Genomic DNA, 22,696 nt, shown 5'->3' with positions numbered 1-22,696 from the left:
ACTTTGGCTGAACTGAAACTCGTGTTGAGCAAGTTAACATTCAGGTCCTAACCTTGCAAGGGCCACTGAAACCCAAGTGCTCTGTCCATGAGGAAGCTGTGGCCAGCTCAGGGTGCAGAGGATTTGCTGGACTCCCATCCCATCCCACGCAGCCCTGGGGACACTCCACAGCTCAGGGCACTGAGCCAACCCAGGTGTCCTGAAGAGCACCATGACAACCCTCACCTTGTGAGCCTGGTCCAGGGACTGTTTCCTGAAGTCCAGCTCATCGTCCAGGTATCCCTTCTGCTTGCTGAACAGCTCCTGGGGGCCAAGGGAGGGGCTGTCAGAGACCACCCTGCCCCGGGGCCGTGTCCCCTCCCTCCCCCCCTCCCTCCCTCCCCTCCCCGGTACCTTCTCGTTCTCCAGGTCCAGCATCTTCTGCTGCAGGGCAGATTCGGTCACCTCAATCTGCTGGAGCCACTGAGGGGACAGAGAGCAGAGTCCCCCTGAGCCCCCCTGAGTCCCCCAGCCAGGGCTCAGCCTCCCCCTGGGGCTGGGGAAGTGTCAGCACAGGGCAGGTGCCACTTAAACAACACAGCAAAACCAGCTACATCATTGTTCTCCTTCTCTACCTGCTCCAGACAGAGAAAATCCTCATTTCAGAGCCTGGCCCTTCCCTCTGACAGCCCTCTGGGGGAGCTTGGGGTGATTCAGCACAAATTTGGGGGTTCTGGGGTTTGGGTGGTCTCAAACTGGGGGGTTCTGGGCTGATTCTGGGGGGGCTTTGAGTCCAAATTTGTGATTCTGGGTTTTTTCTCAGGATGTTTTAACCCCAAATTTGGGGGGTTCTGGGGTGCTTTTGGGATGTTTTCCCTCCAACTTCACAGGTTTTGGGGTTTTCAGCCAGAATTTGGGGCTTGTGGTGTGATTTGTGGGGGGGTCATCCCAAATTCGGTGGTTTTAGGGAGGTTTTTGGGGAGTTTCACCCCAAATTTGGGGGGTTGGGGGTGATTTGGGCATGATTTCATTCCACTTTTGGGGGTTCTGGAGTGGTTTTGGGGGTTTAGCTCAAATTTGGGAGTCCTAGGGGTGTGAGGGGTCCCAAATTTGGGGATCTTGGGGTTTTGTGGGGATGTTTTACCCCAAAATTTTGAGATTCTGGGGTGGTTTGGGGACTTTGATCCCAAGTTTGGAGGTTTTGCAAGCTCAGTAACATTTTAAATGAAGCACTGTGTGCCTGCATTGGTGGCTTGGGACAAAGGCCAGGAAAATTCAACACAAAGCAGCCCATGTGGCTTTTGGTGTGGGGCAGTGTCTGCCCACAGGGGGAAGCTTTAAACACAGTCAGGGGTGGTGCTGGGGTCGGTACCTTCTCAGCCAGCGTGAGGACAGTCCTGGCCTGGATGATCACCACCTGCTCCTCGTTGGTCAGGTTCTGCACCAAAAGCACAGCACAGTTACAACCAAGCCTAACAAGGGTCTTGTTGCTAACCCACTGCTGTTTCAAATACATCTGAAATTAAATATCTCTGAGGAACAATAGACTGAGGCAGAGAAAAATACTATTGTAGTGCAAAATCACTGTAAAAGCCATTGTCACTATTCATTACCAATCTTTACCATACATAATTCTTCCAAAATTCTCACATTTACCAAAAAGAAAAGGGACACTGGATCTATTTGTACCCAGCAGGGAATAAACACACATTTCCACAGGACAGGACCAAGCTCAGCACAAAGAGCCACAGGAAGGAGAGATGCAGTGCTCATCCCATGCACCATCTTCAGCCAAGTGGTGATTTTGGGAAGCATTTATTGAGATGTTGGTTATTCCATCCATCTTTTGTTGCTTCCTCAAAAAGAAATCCAAGTACTGGAGCTGGGCTTTGCATTTCCTGCCAGGCTTCAGTGTGAGCACAGGTAGAGCAGGAGAAGGGCCTGGGCTCACCTGGGGGCAACCCTGAGGCAGAGCCAGGGGATGCTGAGCAGGGGAAGTGTGGAGAGCCTCAGCCTAAGGCACTGCTGGGACATGCCAAAGCCATCCTGCAGGGATGGGGTCAGGGCATGGCTGAGTGGAAGGGACCTTAAATCCCACTCAGTGCCACCCCTGCCATGGCAGGGACACCTCCCACTGTCCCAGGCTGCTCCAAGCCCCAATGTCCAACCTGGCCTTGGGCACTGCCAGGGATCCAGGGGCAGCCACAGCTGCTCTGGGCACCCTGTGCCAGGGCCTGCCCACCCTCAGGTGTTCCTAGTTCTGGTATTCCAGGCTGTGCCACAGTCCTGGGGATGGCATTTGGCTGCTATCCAGCCTAATGCTGCTGTCCAGAGAGAGCTGGGGCAGCCTCTGGTGTCCAGCCTGTCCAGAGAGAGAGCTGGGGCAGCCCAAGTGCAGAGCTGTGGGAACAGTGGGGACCCTCCTGCAGCCCCAGAGCTGGGGTGGGGTCTCCCAGGAGGGCTCTGTGGGGCTGAGGGCTCTGCTGACAGAGGGGAGCACAGGGAAGTACACACAGGAGGTGTGTGCCTTCCATGTGCATGACTGAATGTGCAGGTATCCACTGCCACCTGCTGAAGGATCAGCACTCACAAATTTCTCATTATTTGCTTCTCCTTTTCATGCTGCTGCTTTGATTTCTTGTTTAATATCCTGGTTATTGTCAAGGGTCAATGGGTTATTGGACAAACTCAAAGCACACAGCTGCTGAAATGCAAAAGCAAAGCAAAGGTAGAGCAAGCAAATCAAGAAACCCTGTGTGCTCAGTGGCCAGAAACACCAAACACCAACATTATTCCCCAAATCCCAGGAATGTTTGAAGCAATATGGTGACACCGAGCCCTGTGTTTCACTCTTGAGGTGGCAGCAAACCCTTTAAGTGCCAGGAAATGCTTTGCAGTAGCCCAGAGCAGAGGCAGGACAGGCTGTGCAGCACCAAAGCAGGCAGCTCTGCTCACTCCACACGAGGACAGGCGTTCCCCAAAGCATGCACAATTTATTAAAGGAACATACACTTACGGCGTTATCCCCTAAAATGTCCAACTTTTTCATCAGCTCTGCTACTACAATGTCCTGGCAAGAGAGGAATGGAGAGGCAGGGGTCAGCACAAAGCAGCAGGTTTGGCTCAGGGAGGAGGGGAGGAAAAGAGCATCCCTTACTGTGACTCCCTCGGCCTCGCAGTACACCTGCAGAGGGCTCCTCCCCTCCGTGAAGGGGCCGTGGAGGAAGGTGATGGCAGGGGAGCGTCTCTCCCTCTCCTGCAAGGACAAGAATGACCCGGTTACCCGCCTGGGGGGTCACAACACAGCATCAGGGATGGGCTGGGTGGGAAGGGCCCTTAAAGCCCATCCCCATTCTGTGGTAATGCATCCCCACACCCGAGCAGAAGCCCCTGCATAAGGGAAAAAGTTTTGGTTTACCTTGGAATATGTAAGGGAGTAAAACTAGAACTTTCCATGCCCTTCTCATGGTAATTGGCTCAGTGGCAGCACAGGGGCACTGGTTGGATCTTTGGGATGTTTCTCCAAACCTGGAGTTGCTTCTATTGACACTTTGCCAATAGAACCCTCCTGGATCATTCAGTACTTAAGGAGGCGCACAGAGGTGCTCTGGGCTTTTTGGAGCCTTGTAGCAAGGTGTCAGAGGCTTCTCTGACACCTGTGCTCAATTTTCTTCTATTTCTGTATTCCTTGTTACTTTGCTTTTATTAAACTTCTTACAAAACATCTCCCAAGGAGCCATCTCACTATTATTAAGCCATCCTGGGAAGTGCTGGGCACCCTCAGAGACTTGATAAATCTTCACACGTCTCATTCCACCCTGCATGATTTTATCATCATCCCACCCTCCTGCCACAACATCCCACCACCAGCACTGCTGCTGGCCCTGGGGTGTTTGTGGTGTTCCCCTTTTATCAGGACCCTGCACGGAGCCCCTGGTGCCCCTCTCAGTGACCCCAAACTGGCTGGGGGCCACACGTGCTCACCTCCAGCTCCAGGATCCTGAACTCCAGCAGCTCGTTCTGGTCCTTGGCGTCCTGCACGTCGTGTTTGAGACGCGCCTCCTCGGCCTCCATCTGCTTGATCTGCCAAGAGCACAGAGCTGTTAACGTGTCCTCAGCACTGTGGGCACACTCTGCCAGCCCAGGGCAGGGCTCAGGGTCCCAGCTCTGGGGGGATGTGACAGTTCTGGCTTCTTTTTCCCTGCTAGGATCAGGATTAATACACGGGAGTTGTCGTTTGTGTCTGGACTCGGACGTTTGTTATTTTTTATCTATTTACACACTCACCAGCCGTGAGCTCTAACCAGCAAGTCAGAGAAATGAGGTAAAATGGAGAGCTTCTAACTCTTTACAAGGGTATTTAAGTGCTAATTGCCCAATAAGACCTGTATTATTTATATTTCTGATCCAATAATGACCACCCAAGGCCTGCAATGAGACCTTTTTCACCCAATTACAGAAAACCCATGAAGAACAAGGAAGGAGAAGGTGAAAAAAAGAACAACTAACCTCCACCCTAAAGTCTCCATCTTGCCCCTCATATATTACTATATACCAAAAAATCTAAAATTCTCTGTTTCCATAATTCCAACAGGGGGACAGGGGCTGTCCCCCAGGGCCACTGTCCTTGTGCCCCTTGCACCAGGACACACAAGGGGATGCCAGAACCCCACTTCTCCAGCAGGTTCATAAGGAACTTGTATTAAACATGAATTATTTCCAGCAGAGCTGTGCCATACAGAGTAGAATATTGCACCTTCTGCATCCCTCAGGACACAAATATTATTTGAATAATACAAAGAGGAAAGTTGAATACCTTCTCTACTAGTTCCTGATTTCTTCTGTACAAGGCCTGCTTCTCCTCAATCCACTTCATGTCCTTGGGAAGGAAATGAACAACACTGGAGGTGAAGCTGCAGTTTAGCAACAGCACAGCAGTGAGGATTTCACTGAATCTCACACACAGAGGGACAGAATAATGATAGCGGTGAAACTGTGAGCCTATTACTTCCTAAAATAACTTCCTAAGCTGAACTTGCCCATGTAAGTTTAACAGCTCTGTAGCAGACAAATGGAATAAAACATTCCAGTGATTTAAAAACTCTTTCAGGTAAAATCTGGTTTGCATTAAAAGGGATATTTCCAACTATGTGTTTACCATCAAATTTCTATTTTGCTAAACACAAATCATGTATTTCTGCAGATCAGGCAAACTAAACTTTATTTGGAAGCTAATCTCTTAGTTTGAGGAACATATAAAACCCACAAACCCCAGAACATAATTTATCAGCAAGAACAACAATAAGAGGCTAAGCTGGGAAAGCAATGATTGAATTATTTAATATTTTATTGTTCTCAAAAACATTTTCTGTTTGATCTTTTGTTTGGTTTTTGGTGGGGGGGTTGGGTTTTTTTGGTACTTGTGTTGTTGGTTTTTTTTTTTTTTTTTTTTGTTGTTGTTGTTGTTGTTGTTGTTGTTGTTGTTGTTGTTTTTCTTTGTTTGTTTGTTTGGCTGTTGGGTTTTTGGTCTGCAGAAGTGGTGCACAAGCTGTAACCAGCCTGGGGACATTTCTGATCCCCCAGAAAGGTGAGAGGTGGGGAATGGGCTGGAATCAGCATTACCTGTCCCTGCTCAGCCAGAGCCTTCTCCAGATCTTCTATCTGAGCCTGGGACCGGTGTATTTCTGCTTGGAGCTGCTCACGTGTCTGTGGGATATGAGAAAGAAATAAAAAAACCCTCCAAAATCTATAAAGAATAATTTGAAAAGAAATAACCCCCCAAAAAAAACTTTCTCCAAAAGATACAAGCTATTGCAGTTGCAGAAAATATTTAAAACAACAAATGCTTTTCACAAATGATTTTGAAAGTTCTTTGGCAGAAAAAATTTGCAGCCAAGCACAGAGTATCAAATAATCAAATGTAATCAAGTCAAGTCTGGGAGATGGAATTAATGATTTTGAGATTTAAATCGAGATTAACAAAATGGCAAAGCAGAGCTGGCTCCTCACAGCTGGTCATGGCAGGCTGCAGCCAGAGCCCCCCTTGCTCCAGAAAAATAAATAAAAATTATTATGGCACAATTCTGGGCACACCTAGTTCCCTTAAATTTGGGGCAGGTTAAACACTCAGAACAGATCCCACCTTACAAACTGGTAAATTTAATTGACCTTTGTGCCTTTAGTGCCTTACCTGTGACTTAGAACCTCATCTGTGATTTAGTATCTCTTTCATACCCATGTCTCATTTGTTACTATATTTGTAGTTCCTGCTTATTTACATAGACACCCCATTTCTACATGTTTTCTGAAGAACAAATGTAATCGTTGTTGTTTTATTTGTTACACACTTTCATAGAACATTTTCTTTCCTTGAACCATTTCTCTGCTATTTATCCCATTATTTGCACAGAAAGGGATCTTGTTTGTGTGACCTACTCTGGTACCTCCTTTGCCTCACTGTGAAAAAACTAAACTCCAGCCACTTTCACAGCTGGGCACACCTGGGCTCACTGGGATTTTCTTTCCAGATGCAATCCCTGATGTTTCAGAGTGGATGTTCATGCTGGGAACACTCATGGGAATGTCAGTTGTCATGCATTACACCTTGACCCACTCTCAATGTTCCCGTATGACATCTCCACAGAACAGATGCAGGAACAAATTAAGGCTCTATGGGCACATTTCTCCTCTTAAACATCAAATTTCTGCCTTTCCTGCAGTCCCCCTTGCAGGCTGGGCATAACCCATCCTGCCAGCCCTTCAGAGAGTCATGGAATGGTTTGAGTTGGAAATCTAAGTCCTAAATCCCACCCAGTGCCGCCCCTGCCATGGCAGGGACACCTCCCACTGTCCCAGGCTGCTCCAAGCCCCAATGTCCAACCTGGCCTTGGGCACTGCCAGGGATCCAGGGGCAGCCACAGCTTCCCTGGGAATTCCATCCCAGCCCCTTCCCACCCTCCAGGGAACAATTCCTCTGTAACTTCTTGGAACACACAACAAGCTCACGACAAAAGCAGCACTTCAGGCCAGCTGTCCAGAGCCACGGGAACTCTGAGAGGCAGACAGGCAGAATAGCATAGGGCACTTTGCAATTTAATTAACAGGAAAATCTCAGCTATAAGCCTTCTAAACATTTTATAGGGAATCGTGTAATCTCTCAGAGCCCAGAAGGAATTAGAGAGCACGCATTATATATTTAAGGCTATCTGTCCTAGTTCTTTATAGAAAAAGAGCTTACTTTCAAGGATTTCCCATGCAAAATTCCCCCTGGATTTCCCTTAAGTGCTCAGAGGTGGAGAGGCCCGGCTGCAGCAGTGGGGGATGCTCAGAGACCCTTCCCAGGGAGGCTGGCAGGACCCTGAGCGCCTGGAGCTGCCTGGGCCAGCTGGGAACAGCCCGGGCAAGGACACTCGGATCCTCTTCCCTCCCTCCCAGTCCCAACCCCTCGTTTCCATGTAAAATAAGCCATTAACTTCCTAACAGACCTTCACTTCTCGTTCGGCATCCAGGGTGCCCCCGACCTGCTCCTGCAGCAGGGCGTAGGCGCGCTGCAGCGCCTGGTACTCCATCGTCAGCTGCCGGAACCGCAGCTCCGTCTCCTCCTTGGCCATGCCCTGCAGGCACAGAAAACAGAGGGCATTAGGTTTGTTTTCTCTGAAAAGCGCCAAAATTGCCACTTTTGAAATGCAGTTTGGTAGCACGGTACTAAAAATCTTGGTTAAACTGCTTCCCCTCCATCCCCTACACGTCTCTTACAGGCTCTTACCTCCAGGAAATGCAATACAGAAATAAAAAGATAATCCCTGCCTTGGAAAGATAAAAGCTTACCTTGCATACAGCACACTAATGACTGCACCACCCTTTCTTATTGGAACAGGGAAATTCATCACATTAAAGGGGAAAATGCAGCTTTCCTTAACAACAAAAGGTTTTCCATTTGGAAAGGAAACTGAGCCTGACAGCCTCGCTCAATTATTAAAACACGAATCTGGAGTTAATAGTTGTAGAAGTGGTGACAACAACATGAAAGGAGCCCTTCATCTTCTTCACCCTCCTTACAACATCCAGTGTGGAATGCTTTCATGTCGGGCTGACCGGAATATTTCACTCAACATGAAATGGAATTACATTGCTGGGTGCATGCATCAACTTCCCACCGGCTGAACAGGGGGAAGAATGTCAATACAGGAATGGAGAACAAACAGGCTCAGACATCCACAAACACATTCAGGTTTCCTGCAGTGCAGCACACACCTGGCACATGCGTCTCTCGTGATGGAGTGAGGAATTCTGCAGGTTCCCTTTTAGCAGATCTAATCACACACTTGCAGCCAGCACACCATGAAAGGGGCTGCACATCATCAGTGGCAATTTCTGGTTATTACATGATTCTTGTTAAGCCCAGAGCTGAGTAATGGTCCAGTGATCTGACACACTCTGGGGAGAGCATTTGTGGGGAAGCTCTGGCAAATACATGGAATAATCCCTTTAATTTGTGTTACATTTGTTGTGCTGTGCTCTCAGAGCCTCTGGAACCCAGCCAGAACCAGCCTTTCCCTGGAGCCCAGAGCTTCAGGGGAGCATTACCTTCTCCTTCCACAAACACGACCTTACTGCTCTGTGCTGAGCTGGGCTGGCCCAAACTACACATCCCAAAATCTGCAGCCAGGCTCAGACTGAACACATCTCCCAAGGGCTGTCCAATTTCTCCATTTTTTAGACCTGCAAACCTGCCACAAATTCGACATTCTCAGGATGTGAGACTTCCAGCTTGTCTGGAAGTTGTGAAGTTACTGAAGACCTGAGATTTAGAGACACTGACCAACATGCACAGCACCAGATTTAACAGAAATGTTTCATTTTGTGGCCTGAGGTGACACAACAATAGAGCAGATATGAGAGAACAGAAATGACAGATAGAAACGATGGAGCAGAGCAGGAATTTCATTAAAATCAGGGTTACCAGCAGGCCAAGAGGGATTTTTGGGGTGTTTTTACCTCTTCCAGGTCGTCCTCAGGCGTGCAGGGGGTCTGGTCGGTGCGGTCGGTTTGGTAGGAGATGGAGGAACCATCGGACTCCAGGGAAGCCTCCTCATCATAGCCATAGAACGTCTCCACCACGGGCTTCTGGCAGAGAGCAGGGTCAGGGGGACAGACAGACTGCCCTGGGGGGACAGACAGACTGCCCTGGGGACAGACAAACTGCCCTGGGGGACAAACAGACTCCCTGCAAGGCCCAGATGTGATTTTCAGGGTGACAGGAGTTATCTCCCATCAACCTCAATTAGTTATTCATAGAGTCATTAGCTCCAGCCTCACTCTAATTGTTCATCTGTGGGTCAGAGCACACTGCCAGTCCCTGGCATTAAACCTGTGACATTTTAGTGTTAATATTTACATCAACACCCTGCCAAGCCCTCATTAACCAGCCTTCCTTTTTCCCTCAGCTCCCACCATTGCTTCCCTGACCAGCACTTTTCACATGTTACTGAACTCCATCGTGAATTATTTACAACATACACATGTTTTCAGGCAGCACCATTAGAAGACCATTTGCAGATGTGTTAATTCATAAGATTAGTCTCCTCTTAAGACAACCATATCCCACCGAAGTCTCACAAGGTAAATGCAGAGCATGGAAAGGCTCAGAGTGCTCCATGCAAACAGGTCCCCTGCACCCCCTTGAATATCCCAATGTAGTCTGTCAATGTCCTTGACTACATCACCCAAATTTAAGTTTAGGACCCATTTGAGACCCTTGAGGAGAGCATTGCCAGGCCCTGAGGTGCTCTGACCACCCAGCACTGCCCATCAGCAGTCACCACAGAAGGGTTTGTCTTTTACCTTAGGAATTCTTGTCATCTTTTTCCTTTGCTTCCTGAACCTGAGCAGCTTGTCACGTTCCTGCAAGAGTCAGAAACACTGTTAGGTGTTTTTAGAGAGCAGTGATTTATATTAACCAACACAAGGAGCCATTGGGGGAAGGAATGTCCCTGCTGGCCACTGTCCCAGGCTGTCACCAGTCCTGGAGGATTTACTCCAACAGCTTTCAGCTTTGCCACAGACAACTAGAAATTGCTCTTTATGTCCATGAAAATCAAACTAAAATAAAGCTGATGAGAAACCTTTATGCTGACAGTTTGGGTGTCCCCCTGGAGCTGCTTCATGGGTGACCATGGCACTGCAGCCCCTGCCCTGGCTCTGGTGGCTGTTGGTGGCTCTGGAAGGGGCACACACCTAACAGCCCCGCTGCACACATTTCAGGGCCTCTGAGCCCAGCACCTTCAGGCTCAGCTCCTCCTCTAAAGATCTGCAGGTTCCCTCTGCCTCTGCAGTAAGGTTTGAGCATTTACTGCTGCCAACAATTTTTCCAGTTGGAGGAAATAACAGAATAATTAAATTCCAGGTTGAAGGGACCTTAAATATCACCCCCTTTCACCCCTGCCGTGGCAGGGACACCTCCCACTGTCCCAGGCTGCTCCAAGCCCCAATGTCCAACCTGGCCTTGGGCACTGCCAGGGATCCAGGGGCAGCCACAGCTGCTCTGGGCACCCTGTGCCAGGGCCTGTCCATCCTCACATGGGAAGAATTTCTTCCTCTTTATGGAGTTAGGTTGATATTTTGCAGTACTCAGAAAAAACATCTCTGTTCTGGACTTGCAAAGCCCAGGAGTGGAGAGACGGGAAGCTCTAGAGGGGAAACCCTCAGAAGTTTCATCTACCCCTGGGTACAAGACTGTGGTGACACTGGGGACACTGACATGTGCTGCTGCCTCAGCCTGGGGGCCAATCCCAGGGCCAACAGCAGTGGTTGAGGACAATTGATCAGATTCTATCAATACCCCACAACATCCCTGCCCACCACAGCACAGGGATGGGCCAGGCCACGGCTGAGCACACCCTGCTGTGGCTGACACAAAGCCAGGGGCAAACAGAGGAAGAAAATGCAGCTCCAAGGTGACAGAGCTGCCCTGGAGATGGGGACACATTAAAGCTTTCCTCCCCACTATCACTGTGCTTTTCTCTGGTATAAAACTGCTGATAAAAAAACCTGCTCTGAGGAAACCCCTGGGTCAGCTCACTGCTGAACACAGATGGAAGGGAGAATAAATATCATTGTACCCTGCCTGCTTTCCATGAACAGCAATTTAAAGCACATGTAGATGAGGAGGAAGTTAATGTCACTCTTACCATGACACTCTTCACATAGCCAGCAGTCTCCAGGGTCTAATGAAAAGGAATGAAATAATGTCAGTAATCGGACAGGCTTAAAAAGAAAGGGAAGAAATAAAAGCTATTTTCAAGAGGAGTCTCATGATTTTGGTGTTTTCTGCTTCCAAGAACTGAGAACATTTTAAGAGGGAAGCAAAATCCCAAGCCCAGGATTGCAGAGCACCCCCTCCACACAGGAATCTCCAGCCCTGGTGGTGTCTCCAGCTGCAGGAGCTCAGTTTCCCTCCCAGATCTGACCCCCAGCACGTGTGAGGACATGATTCTCTCATGCCAGGCCAATGCAGATTGAAAGGGTTTACCCAAACACCACAGCACAGATAATTTATATTCCTGCTAAGCCCAGAAATGCCTGCCAGGTTCCCCTGCTCCCACTGTGCCTGTCAGCTCCCAGAGCCCTGAGTGCCCTTCCTTGTGCTCCCTCTGCTCTGCCCTTGGCACTCTCATGAGAGAATAGCAGCCTTCCACCTTACCTTGGAGAGCTCATCAATGATGTTCTGCTGCTCAATAACTTGTAGCCTCAGGAAATCCACTTCTCTTTCTTCCTGGCTGTGGTCAAGGTCATTTAGGGAGCTTGGTCTCCTTATTGCTCCAGTTCTTTGCCTCTAGAATCCAAAAACCACAGGGCAGAAGGGGAAATGATCAGGAGGTTTTGCCTGGGACTTGTCTGGCCCTTCGTTTTACCAGAAGTGGTGCACTAGATCTCTCTGGTGATTGCCCTGGCAGCTTTCCTGCTCCCCTTCTGCTGAGCCTCACATCTGGGCTCCAGATGTGCCAGATGTTCCTGCTCCTCCAGCTGGAAAAGGGGCAGGGTGACAAGTGCAGATTTCCCAGGGATTATGAGGTGATTCAGGCAGGAAAGTTGGTGAATCACAGAATTCCAGGTTAGGTTGGGCTGGAAGGGACCTTGCCAGGATGGACCAGTTTCCCATGGAACTGCCAATGTGGGCAAATGCCTGAGTCCCCCACCCCACCATCTCCACACCCCACGTTCTCCCAGGAGCACAGGCACTCACCATGGCAATATTCTCCTGTGTCACAAATTTCAATTTGTTTTCCATTCGACGTAAGGCATGTGACAACTCCTCATTCTTCCTACTGAGGCGTTTGTTTTTGTCCAAAATGGGTTTATACTGACTTTCTGCTTCTCTGAGACGTTTCAGCTGAAAGATAAAGAGAAAAATAACACCTCTGGAGCTTTTTCATCAAACAGTTCAACTACTTTCTGTAACTATCACATTAGAAGTATTTTCCCCTGATGCAAAGCAGAACTGATCAAAAACTCTTGGGATCTTCCACTGGGACAAGAGCACTCCTACATGAGAAGATGTGGGAAATGGGTTTGTAGAGGATTCCCAAAGCCTGACAGAAGGCTCACACAGTCTTGTCCATCTGTGTGCAAACCCTGAGATAAAATACCCTGACTGAAAAAGGCCATGGGACAGGACAGACATTGCTGAGAGAAAAATGGAACTGGAAACAAGTTTCAAATGATGGCCTTGCAAACAGACTGGATACTTTGGAGAGACAGAACTGTGAAAGGTGCACTGTAGTAGGACCCACGAGGGGTAATTTTAGATGATTGGCTTTAAGGCATCAACAGCATTGTGTGGCAAAAGCTGACAGGCCAAGAAAGGCTTATAATGGATTGTAATGAGGAAATAGTTTGGGTTCTGATTGTGATGGTGTGAGTTGTAACATCTGTATTGTCTCACCCTTCACATGAGACTGAAAATGGAATAAAAGTCTTTAAAACACCTCTCGATTGCCCCATCTCTGGGTCAGAAAAAGGGACAATCCAACAAAAAGATACTCTGCCTGTGCAGCAAACATTCAGTATGGGGAATGCACTTATTTTTAGAAATAAATAGATACAATTTGAGCTAATGCTGTCTAAAAAATCCATTGTTGTACAACCCAGGAGCGGAGTGAGGTGGCACAGCCCTGAGCTGAGGAGGAGGAGAAGGAGGAGGAGGAAGCCCTTCCTCTCCAACCAGCACAGGAGCAAACCCTGTGTGTTTCTGTGACAGGCCCCACGTCCCCTGGCCCTGCTGCACTCACCAGCTCATTCCTCTCCTCCGACAGCAGCGCGTTCCTGTCCTCCAGCTTGCGGATGATCCCACTCAGCTCCGCGATTTTCAGCTGGAAGCGCCGGGCATCCTTTTCATCCAACTGCTGTTCCTAAAACAAAGATCAACTGCAAATAACTGCTCGTAAGTGCACACGCCAGAGCACGTCGGCAAAGCTCAAGATTTTCCTTATCCCAGATCCAAATGTTTTAAAATGTCATCCCGTGGAGTGTAACCCATGGGACCCAGCTGACCATGGAGAGCTGCAGGGTGACACCAATGGAGAGCCAGGAGTGGAAATGTAACAAAGAATGCAAATGCAGAGCTGTGTATATGCATATGTATATGGCTATGCATATGCAAATACAGAGTCACAACCGTGACAATACGAATGTGCAAATACAAAGTTTATAAATGGTAAACTTGGAAACAACAGAAAATATCAAAATGGAAGAGGCCATGTTCCAATGATGCCACTGTTGAACTGAGAGCTTCAGACACATCGCCCACTCTGAGGAGTTGGTCATAAGAAACTAATATTAAAATTACTGAATTACTGAATGGGGAAAATCCATGCAATTGTGCATTGAATAAGCTCTTCTTCCAGAAAGCTGTGGCCCTTATGGGGTCCTAAAGGGTCACTTGTAAGGCCACAGGGGTAGCACTTTATCTGAGTGAAAATGCTTAAACCAAATTAGAAACAAATAGAGATACAGGTAGATGTGTTCTTGTTCAGAATCAGAGAGGAGTTACAGCTACTGACAAACGTGACAGACTTTCCCCCTTCTCTATAACTTGTTCTGGTCTTTAGCAGAAGTCGAGTACAACTAGAGAGAGGCAAATTAGTGCCCACAGCACTTTTGGGAGGTCTAGGGTTCCTCATTCAACAGGTGCAGGAGAGGCTTGGGCCAAATAATAAAATAGGCTGGTTTGCTCAGGTATAAGTTTTACACTTGTACTGAGACAATCGAGGCTTGTCGCAAAAGAAATCTTGATGAGGATCAGCAATGAGGACAACCTGCACACGTCAGAGGCACGAGGGCAGTGACCCAAGGGCTTTTCTGGGCTCAAAAAGGCCCAAGCAGGGAGGTGCCAGAAAACATTGAAAAAATTGACATTGAAAAAACTCATTGTGGTGGGGGGTGACTCCAATCGAATGTTCTGGCTGTTGCAGAGAATAAACAGGAGAGAATAGGTTGGGAGGTCTTTGGTTCACTTTGTGTCCTGCTGATGGTGAGAGCACTGAGCAGCAGGTAAGGGGTGCCCTGTGGGGCTGCAGGGTTCCTGGGGGGCCCTGCACTCAGTGCCTCCCCCGTTCCCTCTGGGACTGGCCTCGTGCATCTGCTCCCGAGCCCAGCTCGCGCCTCCGAGCTCGCACACAGACAGCACTTGGTGAGAAATGCATTTGCATCGTTTGTTGGCAGAATCGTGTCAAACTGTCAAACTGAGGCGGGTGGCTGAGCATGGTACAGTGAGGGGAAGGAGAGAAAGGACAGAGGAATTTCACCCTGCTGACAGAACCAAACCAAACCGACCGGGACAACAGAACGACAGGAAGCAAAAGCTCTCCCATGGCGAGGTTGGATTGGGAATCCCAACGGTTCGGGCACAATAAAAACGAGAGCACGGAGCAGGTGCCTCGGGCCCCCCTGCACAGCCATGGGACAGCCCTTGCTCAGCGTGCACTCATCAAGATCCTGCCACTCGGGGCCGCTCGTTCAGGTGGAACACGTGGAAGTGCTTACGGGGCTTCCCGAGTGATCTGAAGCGTCTCCTGCACCACTTGCATAAGGAAGTTCCCGCTTGGGGCTGCTCAGGTGCCGGTCAGACTCTTTGAGCTGGGACAGTTGTTCATCTAAAGCCTCCTTTTGGAGCTGCAGTCTCTGAGCATGCCCGGCTCGCACCCCTAACTCTCTCTCCAGCACGAAGACTGCTCTGTCCTTAAACTTAATCTCCTCCATCTACAAGGAGAAGAGAACACAGTCACACAGCGGCTCGGCAGTGCCCCGAGCACCCCAGGGTGACACAGCTGCCCCAGGGACAGGGACACTGAGCACCGGGCTGCCCCAGCACTGCCCTCCTCCTCCTCCTCCTCCCGGGGCCACACAGCAGCACATCCCTCCCTCAGCAGGCACTTGGGCACTGAAACATCGGGAAACAGCCTCTAGTCCTGTCACCATTTCAGGATAGCTGAAACAGAATGAAAGCTCGACATTCGCATTACACCTCGGCGGCTTCACTCAGACACTTCAACGATCCTGCAGCATTTTGCTTGGATGCCTCTGGAAAATTTGGGTTAATAATTTCAAAAGAAAAATATTGAAACCTCCGTATCCTTTACGTTTTTAAAATTCCTAGAAGAAATGTGAATTTTTTAAAATTCTTTTTTTTCCAAAACTCTCCCTTGTGAGCAATTCCCTTTCCATGAAAGGTTTTAGTTACACACAATAAACATGATGCAAAATCATGAAGTGCTTAAGTGACCAATGCCCAGTGACCTCTAAGGCTCTCCTTCCCTGTTTGCCTGTGCCAAGGGCCTGTGCACATCCCGTGGGATCGGCCAGGATCCCTGGAGTCTGCCTGGAGTCCAGGAGGGTGCCCAGGGAAGGGAATCCCTGCTCCCAGCTGGGCTGGGTGCTGCTCACTCTGCACCCACACAGGCACATCACCCACACTGCAGAGCTGCCCACACCACGGCTGGCACAGACAGGGATCCACAGAAAGGCAGAAACCTCTTCCATCCCCTGCAGGTCTGGCAGCTGCTTCCACACTCCAGAAACACAAGGGCTTTGCCACTTTTTTTTTTTTTTTGAGACTTTCAGACATTTAATTTCAATGATCAGTTTTTAAACCTGGCCTGCTCCAAATAAGAACATTTTGCCTTGTAAGAGCTGTGTTAACACTTTTGTCTCTGCTTTGTCTGTAAACCTGGAAAAAAATGACATTGGGAATTAACAGTCACTCCAAGGACTTTGTTTGCAGTAAATGCCAACGTGGCCCACCCAGGGCAGGTGCTGGCAGGTCACACAGATATCAGGAGAGCAAAATGGAGCAAAGGAAAGGGATTTTGGGTGCCATTGACTAAAGATCCTTTCAACAATGTCCACGAAGGCAGCGTCTGCTGACTTTGAATGAAACAAAGACATAGGTGCTCCCCAGCACCTGAGGTCTTTCTGTTAAATGCCTAATGAGGAGGTATCTAAATGGATGTACAGATGAAAAGGTAACACATCGTCAAATGATTATTTGTTTAAAATAAGCAGAATATTGGATAGTTGATTCTTATTTATATGGAAACAAAGACACATTACAACAAAGGCAACACATGAAATTGGGAGGAACAAAGAGATGTGAGAAAACACAAAACATTTCACAGCATTTCACTAATGGTTTGTTTTCCAGGAAAAAAAAAAATATATATATATATATATATATTCCTAAGCATAACCTTCATAAAGCACAGGCAGACATCAGCCCTGACACCTTCCTTCACCCCAGAAAATTCCCATACACGACACGGGCACGAGTTTGGTGCCTGCAGCCCCCTGCTAGACAGAGACAGCGCGGGAAGAGCACGGATGGAAGGGGAAGGTGTCCCCGAGCACAGGAATGAAAGGAAGGAAAGGCAGGGCCAGGGGCCCCGGAACTCACTGGCGGCGCTGCGGGTCCGTGGGCTCTCAGCCCTGGGGCACGGCCAGCCCGGCCTCATGCTCTGCTGCTGCTGTGCCGGGCTGTGCTGGGCTGTGCCGGCCCCGCAGCAGCGCTCCGGCTCCTCTCCCCGCTCCCACCCCGCTCCCGAGCTGGGGAAGGGGCGGCAGCGCAGGAACATCCAACATCCAACCCCTGGCAGCGCCGCGGGATGAGGGCTGGGTGAATACTGATGTGTCTGCTGCTCCCCGCACAGCTGGTGCCAATTACCGAGCTGCGGCCCCGCACCGGGATGGGCTGCTCCCCCTGTGCTCCCTCCTGTGTCCCGCGGGCGCGATGCTCTGAGCCCTGACTCCTCTGAACTTATCATTTCCATCCTGATTCCTGAGATTATTTCCGTCCTGGTTCGAACCCGGGGTGCAGGGTCCCGGCCCCTGTGTGTCCTGGGGCTCTTGCGTGCTGACAGATCTGTCACAAATGGCCTTTGAAGCTGCCACTGCCCGGGATCAAAGGCATCCCACAGGGAGGGGCACAGGGGAGAGCCCCCGGCCAGGGGACATGATCCAGGGCAGGGACATCTCCCTCCCCATGGGCTGAGCTGGCAGTCAGGACGTGTGAGGGGACCTGTCCCAGCCTCCATGGGACTGCCAGGGAGCTGTGACCCAGCTGTGGGACACCCAGGTGAGAGGAGATGGGGTGTGACACCCCTGAGAGGGACTCAGGGACTGCCAGAAAGCTGTGACCTGGCTGGTGAGATGCCCAGGTGAGAGGAGATGGGGTGTGACAGTCCTGAGAGGGGCTCAGGGACTGCCAGGGAGCTGTGACCTGGCTGTGGGACACCCAGGTGAGAGGGGACAGGGTGGCCCTGGGGTGTGACAGCCCTGAGAGCAGGGCTCAGGCACAGGGGACACAGCACCCTTGTCCCCCTCCCTCTCCAGAGCCAAACCCCTCTGCCTCCCTGTCCTGGGACACCCAGCAGCACCAGATTGCCCCAGAATCACAGAATCCCGGGAGCTGGAAGCTCAGCTTGGTGCAGTGTCCCCATCAGTGCCACTCATAAATGCCATGAATGCCAGGGGCTGGCCCAGAGCTCCTCCTGGAGCAGAAACCCCACAGTGCCAACAGCTCCCCCAGAGCCCCCAGCCCAGCCCTGTGTTAGCTGTGCTGTAGCACAACAACAACAGCATGGTTACAGCCCAGAAAATAACATCTCCTTTAGCTCCACAGAGAAAAATGTTGTGAAAAACCTGGCCTGTGAGGCAGGAAAGGAATCCCTCAGAATGAGGAGGCTCCTGACCCTCCTAAGCACAGGAGTGATGTTGTCTGGCTTTTATACACAAAAAAATCCTTCAGCCCAGGTTTACTTGGAAGAAAAACCTATTGTAAATGAGGCTCAAAGCACAAATTACCAAAAAATCCTCTGGTGGAAGAAGGAAGGATTCACCTTGAACACCTTCCAGGTGCTGAGCCACCTTTATAATCCCAGGTATGGGGGTTTCTCAACATACCAGGGTAGAAAGCAGAAGGTAAAGACTAAATCAATCACCAATCAAATTAATATTTAAAAAGTCAGCTGCCTACTCTTTCATCTGATCCCACCCCTTACATCAGACACTGATTTCCCAGGGTCTGGCAGGGAGCCCTGAGAACACAGAGGTTCAGAACAGTGCCCAAAGCCTGGATCCCCTTTGGCTGGGGTGGCATTGCCATGAGGAAGCTGTGAAGTGTCCAGTCCATGTCTCTGTATCCAGTGGTCTCACAGAGGGATTGATGCAGGTTATTAAAGCTTTTGCTACTCTTAATCAACTAAAGTTTATCTACATTGAAAATAACCACTCCCCGGGCTCTAACGAATCCCATTTCCCTAGTTTTTCTGATTTCTCAGTCCCCTGATGAAGGAGATAGGAGTGAGGAGGCTGCAGTGGCCATGGCTGTGCAGAACTTCTCCTTCTTGACCAACTTAGAGTCAATTAAAGTTAAAATGCTTTTTACCAGACTGAATTTTGGTCCCCACTTAGCAAGCATCGAGGCCAGCTCAGCTTGGGGAACACTCCAGGCTGAGAGCTGCTTCCCCTGGCTGTGCCCACACCCAGCAGGGAGTGCTCCTGCCCATACAAATGTAATTAAACACAGCCAGGCACTATTTCAGGGTGCTTTAAAATGCACAAACCGAAATTTAAAAACTAAAATTAGACTAAAAATCGACTAAAATTAGACATTCTCTCCAAGGGAGGCTTGTTGCCACACATGTACTCCTTACCATCTGCAGGGGGATTTCATCTCCTGTAGTGCCACTGCTGGGGGGTGCTGAGCCAGGGACAGCTGACCTGGGTGAGTTCAGCATTTTGGGGAGTGGCACCCAGACTGCAGGGACACCAACACACCAGCCACGTGTGCCAGGACAGCACCAGGGACACCAATAGCACCAGGGACACCAACAGCCCCAGCCATGTGTGCCAGGACAGCACCAGGCTCACAGCAGCCTGAACACACACCTGAAAATCACCTTATTGCCTTCCCTGTGCTGCCTGCAGGGCTGGGAGCTGCCCAGCCCTGCTCCATGGGAATGGGCTGAAGCCTTTGGCATCCACCCCAGCCCTGGAAATTACCACAGGGAAGAGCTGGGGGTTTATCTGCTGAATACTCAGAATCACAGACCCTCGAGTCCCCTGTGCCCCACCTTGTCCCCAGCCCAAAGCTCTGAGTGCCACCTCCAGGAATTCCTGGGACACCTCCAGGGATGGGCACTCCAAACCTCCCTGGACAGTTCCAAGGCCTGAACACCCTTTCCAGGGGGAAATTCCTGCTGCTGTCCACCCTGAGGCTATTCCCTGTGGTCCTGTCACAGATTTCCAGCCAATGCAAGCACAATAAGTGCCCCAAAACTGTGCCAGTGAATCTCTGATTCTCCATTAGCAGGGCATTGCACAGCCTCTCACCCCAGACATCAGGGTCCTCCCCACGAGGTGCCAGGAGCCACCAGCTCTCACCAAAATAATTGGGGGTGGAGTCCCTGGAGCTGAGAGCACTTGATGGCACCCAGGAGCACTCAGGGCTTGGTAAAACCACAGCAGCAGGGAATTTCATTGGTGCAGTGAGCCAAGCTGATTGTTTCAAGCAGGAATTTAAAAAAAGTTTGATTTTCAAAGGCAGTTTAGAAAACATTCCCTCGAACCACTCTATCCCTATAACTAAGACTGTATTTATTTTACAGCTTCTACATTAAAGGCCATTACTGGGGACTTTCCCTGTGATGCAGCAAGTTTATTTAGGATGTCCATTAGCCTCCCATTCACTGTGATGTACGGAATCAATGCACCAGTGATGTGTGCTTAGAGAAGAAGGTACTTACACTGCAGGACATTTGAACAGCATCAATAGAGCTGTTGGTTATAAATTATTTTTAATATCCTCTTCATAAAAATAGGTTATTACCTATGAAAAAAAATCCAACAGCCTAAAGTCTGAGAGAAGAGGAGGCCAAATAAAGGTTGGGGACACTCCACTGCTGGGGAGTCAGTCCCTGCCAGGCCCTTTGGGGTCAGGGCTCAGGGGATGCTGTGCCAGCACCCTGCCAGGACAGGAGGTTCTGCAATGTGCTCACGCTGCCAGCCCTTGATTTGGAGCAAGCTCTTGGGGCATTTTAAATTTGTTTTTAGGATTTGGGTAACAGCTAAGGGCTGATGACTTAGGAGAGACCTGGATGGGTTTGTAGCAGGACACTGAGTGCTGTAAAGCAGCATGGCACACACAGAATGATGGTGACACCACACAAATACTGAGACAGGACCCAGAGCACACATCCTGAGAGCAGGGCTGTGTGCCCACCACCCTGGGAGGGCAGCAGCTCAGGAGGGCACTCCCTGCACTGTGGGGTACAGGGCAGGCTCTGGGACAGCAGCACACAGGGAAACAACCAGGAGGTGTTGGGAACCCGACAGGCTCTGCTGCCCTGGGAGGGAACCCCTCCCACAGGCATTTCCCCCTTCTCCAAGCACCACCATCCCTCCCCAGGCAGCTCCCACACACGGCACAGGAAAAACCCAAAGCCACAGGTGGGAAGTTCTTGCCTTGGAGAGGGGAGCTGCTGCAGCTGAGGGTCAAATGTTGGGTCAGGTGAGGGCAGGCACACACAAAGGGCCAGGGAGCAGGGCCAGGTGAGAGCCCAGTGACCTGCTCAAAGGTTACCTCAGACCTGCTCAGGCAGCAGAGGAGCAGAGCCTGCCCTGTCCTGGGGAAAACCACCCTGTGGGTATGCAGAGGAGCGCCCCCTGAAGGCCTTGCTGCCTATCTGGCACTCAGGGTGCAGAAAAAGAGCATTTGGGATGGTGTAAGCCTCCCTGTGGGATGTTCATGGGAACTAGCAAAGACACGGAGAGGAAGGGACCAAGGTGGATCAGGAAGGAATGCTTGGTGCGGAAACAGAGGCATAACTCAAGAAACAAAAGTGTTCTACTGTTTCCACTTCTTGTTGTAGCATTCCCCTGGCCAGCCAGGAGGAACCTGGGGGCTCTTCCTGATGCCTTTAATGTGAACAACATCAACAGACTCTGACATGGATAAAGAAGTTTCTTACAAAACCAGTAACTAATACTTTTATAACCAAACTAATACTTTTAAAACCAAACTCATACTTTTAAAAACCAGTTTGCCCTTTCTACTAGTAAATGTAAAACAGAGCTGGAGCAAGCCCCAAAGTTTCAGCACCCTCCCAGTGAGCCCAGCACTGGTCATTCCCAGTTTCAGCACCACCCAGTGAGCTCAGCACTGGTCATTCCCAGTTTCAGCACCACCCAGTGAGCCCAGCACTGGTCATTCCCAGTTTCAGCACCACCCAGTGAGCCCAGCACTGGTCATTCCCAGTTTCAGCATCACCCAGTGAGCCCAGCACTGGTCATTCCCAGTTTCAGCATCACCCAGTGAGCCCAGCACTGGTCATTCCCTGTCTCAGCACCACCCAGTGAGCCCAGCACTGGTCATTCCCTGTCTCAGCACCCTCCCAGTGGGTCCAGCACTGGTCATTTCCCCCTAGCAGCAGCAGCCCCAGGACAGGGAGCCACACGTACCAGCCTGCGGATTTCCCTCTCGCACTCCCTCTTGATCCTGGTGATCTCTTCCTGGTGCAGGTGGTACACGCTCCTGATCTCTGCTGCTTTGATTTTGTCAGCTTGGATGACCATGGTCAGAGCCTCCTCCACCTGTTTCTTGGCCCCCTTCAGCTCAGAGATTTCTTGCTGCATTTTGATTTTCTCCACCTCGAAGCCCCTCTTGGCCTCCTCCTTGGCCTCGCTGAGCAGCACCGTCTTCACCTTGTCGGGGGCCCCGTCACGCACGGAGTTCAGCAAGGTCTGCAGCCTCTGGATTTCATTGTCTTTAATTTTTATGACTCTGAGCAGTTCAGCTTCATGCTGCCTCAGAAGAGTTTCTCGAACAGCCTGAAGCTCTTTCATTTTGTCCTCATGGAGTTTGACTTTGAGCTCTGTCACCACCACTGTGCTTTTATGCTGTTCGTGCTCCTTGATCTGCTTCACTTCCTGGTTTTTCTCCCTTTCCAACTTGCTGACCTATGAGGAAAATCAAGGTATAGTATTTTCAGTCAACCAAACAATGAATACATCTCATATTATTTAAAACTGGTCCAAATGACTTTACAGTGTTACACCTCAATGCTGGTGTGTGTGTGTCCACAAACTGGTGCTAGCAATGACCTTTCTTGCACTGCAGGCTCATGTTTAATACACATTTAAGGAATCAGTCAGTACCTCCAGAGTA

General features: G+C 49.9%; 1 protein-coding gene across 22 annotated transcripts in view; it reads right to left on the bottom strand.

The window, feature by feature from the left end:
* JAKMIP3 (Janus kinase and microtubule interacting protein 3) overlaps window positions 1–22,696 on the bottom strand; it is a 51,516-nt gene that overhangs the window by 14,432 nt on the left and 14,388 nt on the right. For 9 of the 22 annotated variants that reach the window (XM_083866200.1, XM_083866201.1, XM_083866202.1 and 6 more), the window contains exons 4-20: window positions 21,991–22,488; window positions 15,022–15,237; window positions 13,269–13,388; window positions 12,224–12,370; window positions 11,681–11,812; window positions 11,169–11,204; window positions 9,823–9,882; window positions 8,977–9,105; window positions 7,464–7,592; window positions 5,602–5,685; window positions 4,796–4,858; window positions 3,964–4,062; window positions 3,137–3,235; window positions 2,990–3,049; window positions 1,352–1,417; window positions 394–462; window positions 226–303 (exon numbers count right to left, since the gene is read on the bottom strand). In XM_083866200.1, coding sequence (XP_083722326.1) covers window positions 226–303; window positions 394–462; window positions 1,352–1,417; window positions 2,990–3,049; window positions 3,137–3,235; window positions 3,964–4,062; window positions 4,796–4,858; window positions 5,602–5,685; window positions 7,464–7,592; window positions 8,977–9,105; window positions 9,823–9,882; window positions 11,169–11,204; window positions 11,681–11,812; window positions 12,224–12,370; window positions 13,269–13,388; window positions 15,022–15,237; window positions 21,991–22,488 — 2,085 coding nt within the window. The remainder of the gene's footprint in view (window positions 1–225; window positions 304–393; window positions 463–1,351; window positions 1,418–2,989; window positions 3,050–3,136; window positions 3,236–3,963; window positions 4,063–4,795; window positions 4,859–5,601; window positions 5,686–7,463; window positions 7,593–8,976; window positions 9,106–9,822; window positions 9,883–11,168; window positions 11,205–11,680; window positions 11,813–12,223; window positions 12,371–13,268; window positions 13,389–15,021; window positions 15,238–21,990; window positions 22,489–22,696) is intronic. The other 13 variants (XM_083866186.1, XM_083866197.1, XM_083866189.1 and 10 more) reach the window with 9 other exon arrangements.

The sequence above is a fragment of the Zosterops lateralis genome, assembly GCF_965231275.1.
Source record: "Zosterops lateralis genome assembly, chromosome: 8".
NCBI lineage: Eukaryota > Metazoa > Chordata > Aves > Passeriformes > Zosteropidae > Zosterops > Zosterops lateralis.
The sequence above is the reverse complement of the archived record's forward strand: the minus strand, read 5'-3'. Positions and strand labels throughout refer to the sequence as shown.